Source organism: Pygoscelis adeliae, unplaced genomic scaffold, assembly GCF_000699105.1.
Source record: "Pygoscelis adeliae isolate BGI_AS28 unplaced genomic scaffold, ASM69910v1 Scaffold71, whole genome shotgun sequence".
NCBI lineage: Eukaryota > Metazoa > Chordata > Aves > Sphenisciformes > Spheniscidae > Pygoscelis > Pygoscelis adeliae.
In genome coordinates this window covers 5,795,833-5,800,482 of record NW_008824356.1, presented here as the reverse complement: position 1 = coordinate 5,800,482, position 4,650 = coordinate 5,795,833, and the positions used below count along the sequence as shown (strand labels likewise).

The following is a 4,650-nucleotide window of genomic DNA, read 5'->3' as shown; positions in this document are numbered from 1 at the left end:
ACCCAACTGGTGGGGAGTGAACGGGCAGCTGAGCTGCCTATCCAGGTTAAATCATGACAAATACATCAGCATCAAGCCAGTGAAGTCACACAGCATTGGTGGGTCAGTACAATCCCCAGTTTGAAAAAGTCACATTAAGAGTTATGGCACTTGAGAGTAGATTAGACAAACTGCGCATCTCTCACTAGTAAGCACATCGTTCAAACTGATTTTTCAGACAGGTCTTGTACTATGGTTTGTTCTGCCCTCAAGCCAAACCCAGACCATTCTGGAAGTACTCAGCTTAGACCAACAAGAGGAAGAACTTCAGCACTCAATATGTAATTTACCTTTGCTTTATTATGGCTGCAGGGAATCTCAAAGCATTAAGGGACACAAGGGCATGTTACTTCTAACAGTCTTAGCAGTTAACTGTCACCTTTGTACAAATATGCAAATGGCTACTTCAACTAAGACCACTTGCTTCCTCTGTTGTTTCCACAACCATTTATATATCAGGCTTTGAGTGGTGTCATTACCCAATTTAGAACTATCATTGTTCCCTCATCATGTTCCTGCACATCTTTCCTTCTCTCAATTTGTGTTAATCTCTTGCCATGTTTGGCAAACCATTTCAAAGATTTCATTTCACACACACTTTGAATCACAATACTGCAGCACATCTTCCTCCAGAAAAAGAGCGGGTGCAGTCTCACAAGCAAACTATAAAAACTACTCCCTCATTAAGGATCCATATCCAAAGCTTTCTCTGTGAATGGGAGTTCATCTACCAAATACAGTAGGTTTTTGATCTGACTTAGGATAAGGAGCCTTCTAGAAACTAGAGAAAATGCTGGATATTTTAGCATTTACAGAGATTCATTCCTACATAACAAAGAAAAGCAAGCGTCAGTGGAAGGGAGGAAAAAGAAAGTGGGGGGAAAAAAAATCAGTTATGAATATGCAACTTAGTTTGCCTAAAAACACATTAGTTTTGTGACACTCCCCACTGCTAGAGGAGTGAACAGTAGTGGAACCAATTCAGTATCAAAGTGTTCCATAAATCACCAGATCACCACAGACTGCTTCCAAGTCCCACAAGCTGTATCAGTCACTTTCCCTCCCATCAGCTTGTGATGACAACCATACCATTCCCCTTCCTAGGCATCCGATTTTCTTGTCCCTTCCTCAGGATATGCCCTTACTATACGTCTGTGCAAAGTACTTCTTTTGTACGGTACCAGAAAAAACAGCTAGAGCAGAGTGAGAGTGAGGTAAGCACAGCCAGTTTCACTCTGCTGCTAGCAGTAAAGTGCTATATTTAGAGCAGCAGAGACCAAAGCATGATCCTTCACTGCCGTGAGGGATACAAACCACCCTCTTCACTGCAGAGTATTTCTCTCTCCAACTTTGACCCTCCCTAGTGAGTCATAGCACAGATCACACGTGGTGTTGGAGAGGTCAAATATTCCAACCCCTGGATTTCCAAAGAGAATCCCAAGGACTTGGCAGCAGATGGTAAATGTCATTTGATGCAGACACTTGCACAATAATTACTTTGAGAGCAAGGGACAACTGAGACAGAACAAAGTGATCTTCCAGCATGGTCCTCAAGTAACAGGCCGGACAAAGCTGTTTATTTACTCTTTTCAAAGGCTGGCACAAATAAAGGCTGGATGAAAGCCTGCTGGTTTAAGTTCAAGTTTGACATGATGGAACAGACTCTGACTGGTAGAAAAAAAAGCCCGCAAGGAACACTGTCCATCACTGCCACATCAGGTAAGGGTATCTCTCAGTCCATCACCATTGACACGCAACATTCAGGGGCTACTCAGCACATTCCCTTTCCTGGACTACCAGCAAATAGCTCTGAAAAGATAAAAGTGCTTTTAACAACTCATAGCAAAAAGGCATCCACTAGCCTCTTTAAAAGGCCCACTTTGTACCCACTTTTTAAGCAAACAATAGCCACTTTTTAAGGCAAAAACTGACCACTTTTTTGCTACTTCCACCCTGTAACGGTTACATACAGACCACACTGATTCAGTAAGAAATGCAATAGTGGCTCCCTGGATCAGGACAGTGAAGACATGTTATAACCTATGCTTTTCACAGTCTCCCAGAAAATACCATTGAGAAGTTTGCACTTCCAGCTATTATCCACAAAGTCCTCGATAACCAAGTGCCACCTCTCCACTCTGACAAACTGCAGGAGCTAGACAGCCAGAACACTTAAATGAACCTTAACATATGCACAATTATACTGGATCAAACAATTATACTTTCCAAATCCACTGTCCTCTCTCTGATAGTGCCTATTACAGTGGATGCTTGAGGAAGGAATATGAGAACATGACAAATACAGACCGACTGTTTCCTCTGTATATTCCTCCAGCTTCTAGCAGTCAGCAGTTTAAGGACTTCCTGAGCCAGATCTTCCATCTGGGCTGTAATGCTTAACAGCCCCTGATAAATCTATGCTCCACATCCCCCTTTTGGACATATTTAAATTTTTGACCTCCAAAATGTCCCACAGCAGAGTTCCAAACCTCATGTTTCATGAAAAATAATACTTTTTTTGTTTTAAATGTTTCCTAAATGTCTCCTGCTTCTTACACAATGATAATTAGCAAATAAACGACCCTATTCACTTTCTGTATGCCAGTCATTAAGAAATCTCCTCCAATTGACTCTCAGCAGTTGTTTCTTTTCTAAACTGAAAAATCTCTTCGTACAGAAGTTTACAGTTTTATAACCCCAAACCTTGTACGGAGAGACTAACAGTCACACTCAAGGGGAAAACTTCCCAAAAGTGACACACAAACAAATTCAGACCGTAACATTTACACTTCTCGTTTTCATCTCTTGTATGAGATTCTGCCACATATTCATCAAAGTTCTCCAAAACTGGACATGAAGACATGCCAGACTGCACTGTTTGCACAGGCTTACCCTGTAAGTATTAATTCAGTTTCCCCCAACCGGTATCTTATCCCCCAAGATAACTTCTTTATCATCTCGCTACATTTTCCCCCACAGCTAGCCTTTCAGGACCTTATTCCAGATCCAGAGTAGAGATGCAGAACTGCAAACAAGATCTTTTGACTGAGGTTCACACAGCACCTGCCCAGAGGGCTAGCGGTCACAATGGGAGATCTGTCTGTTCTCTATTACTACTTACGGTAAATTCTGAAAACAAGAAACTGAGATCAGTTCATATCAATCACGCAACACAAGGGCCAACAGTGGATTTACTCTCCAAACCTCAGGCCACAAGCACGCCACTTTGTAGCTGCAGGGCCACAGACGTTTCAGAGGGCTCCTTGTGTAAGAGGAGCAAGAAACATATCAGCTTGCCAACTTTTCAAGGAAGTGTTTTGGGTCATCAGTACAGCATTGACAGGAAAGACTCGGAAAAAATCTACAGTTTAGAAGTAGCTGAGCTATTTCTCCTCTTCAAAAAGAGAACAGTACTGAATAATTTTCATAAGAACTTCTAAAAGCAAGGCACAAGATTTGCAAGCAGCTGCAAGCAAGGAGGCCATATGAAGCACAGGGAAGAAACTGAGATCTCACCATTCCGACATGTTTTCATCTGAGCCCCGTTTCTGTTCATCAGCTTCACACTCCATCTGCTCCTTCCTTCCCCCTTTGCTGAGGAAGGGCCTGTTCTCTCCTGATTCACAAAGGCCATGACTGGATGATGTCCAAGGGGCATTTTCTTTCCAGCGTGAAAGACGCTGTTTCTTGGCTGACTTGAACCTGCAGCCCCTCTCGTAGTTCCACTCTGACACCCTGAGCTTTTGCTGGAGACTGGCAGCCACCTCTGATGTCACACGTTTGACTTTCCGTCGGCGCCTGAGAGGTCGACAGGGTGCGTTCTCTGTAAAGGAGTCTGACTCATGCCACGAGTGTTGCTTGCTCCTCAGGGTGGCACTGAGAGCTGGGTGTCGTTTAACCACTGCCATGTCATCAGAGTCACTGAAATTGGCTGTCAGCACCTCACGGCAATCCTTGACAGCTTCGTCCAAGCTTGACTCCGAGGCTTCGCTGTAGCAGCAGGCATGCTCTGCCTGATGTGTGAAGTCTGAGCGTCGTTTACGACCCCGTCTCTTGCGAAGCTGACGCCGCTGCTGCCGTGGGCTTAGAGCCATCTCTTCCCATAGCTCATCCAGCTTGTTTTGTTCTGAAGTCTGCTCTAAGGCTGAGGCCAAGTCATGCACCAGTTCATCCATTGGCAATGCCTACTAAAAATGACAACAAACAATAAGCACCAGACATAAATGCCGCTACCAACACATCACTAGACTACAGTATGCTACAGCCTTTGTAATATTAACCAAGTTACACACTTACTTTGGAGTTGCCTGGGAGAACCTAATGCAGGACAACTGCCGCTTCTTGGGCTAACAGTCACTCCTTCCTTTTGCAAGGGTTAAATCCCTCTTCTAACCATGGCAGCAGAGATCTCACTACTGCAGCAGTTGGGTCAAGTGCTCTGTGTCTGAAAAAGGCCTTAAGGTTGCATCTTTTGCGTTGAAGCAACATGCTCTATTACATATCTTAAGGGTATGAGAGCCTCCAACTAGTTCACTACCTGGTGTCGGCAAGCCACAGAGAAAGGTTAGTCTGCTCGGCAAAGAGATTGAGTCTTCCAAAAAGTAGACAAGC

General features: G+C 43.9%; 1 protein-coding gene across 1 annotated transcript in view; it reads right to left on the bottom strand.

The window, feature by feature from the left end:
• GPATCH2L (G patch domain containing 2-like) overlaps nt 1–4,399 on the bottom strand; it is a 33,780-nt gene extending 29,381 nt beyond the window's left edge. The window contains exons 1-2 of the mRNA XM_009319401.1: nt 4,336–4,399; nt 3,556–4,226 (exon numbers count right to left, since the gene is read on the bottom strand). Coding sequence (XP_009317676.1) covers nt 3,556–4,214 — 659 coding nt within the window. The 5' untranslated portion in view covers nt 4,215–4,226; nt 4,336–4,399. The remainder of the gene's footprint in view (nt 1–3,555; nt 4,227–4,335) is intronic.
• Nucleotides 4,400–4,650: the final 251 nt, after the last annotated feature.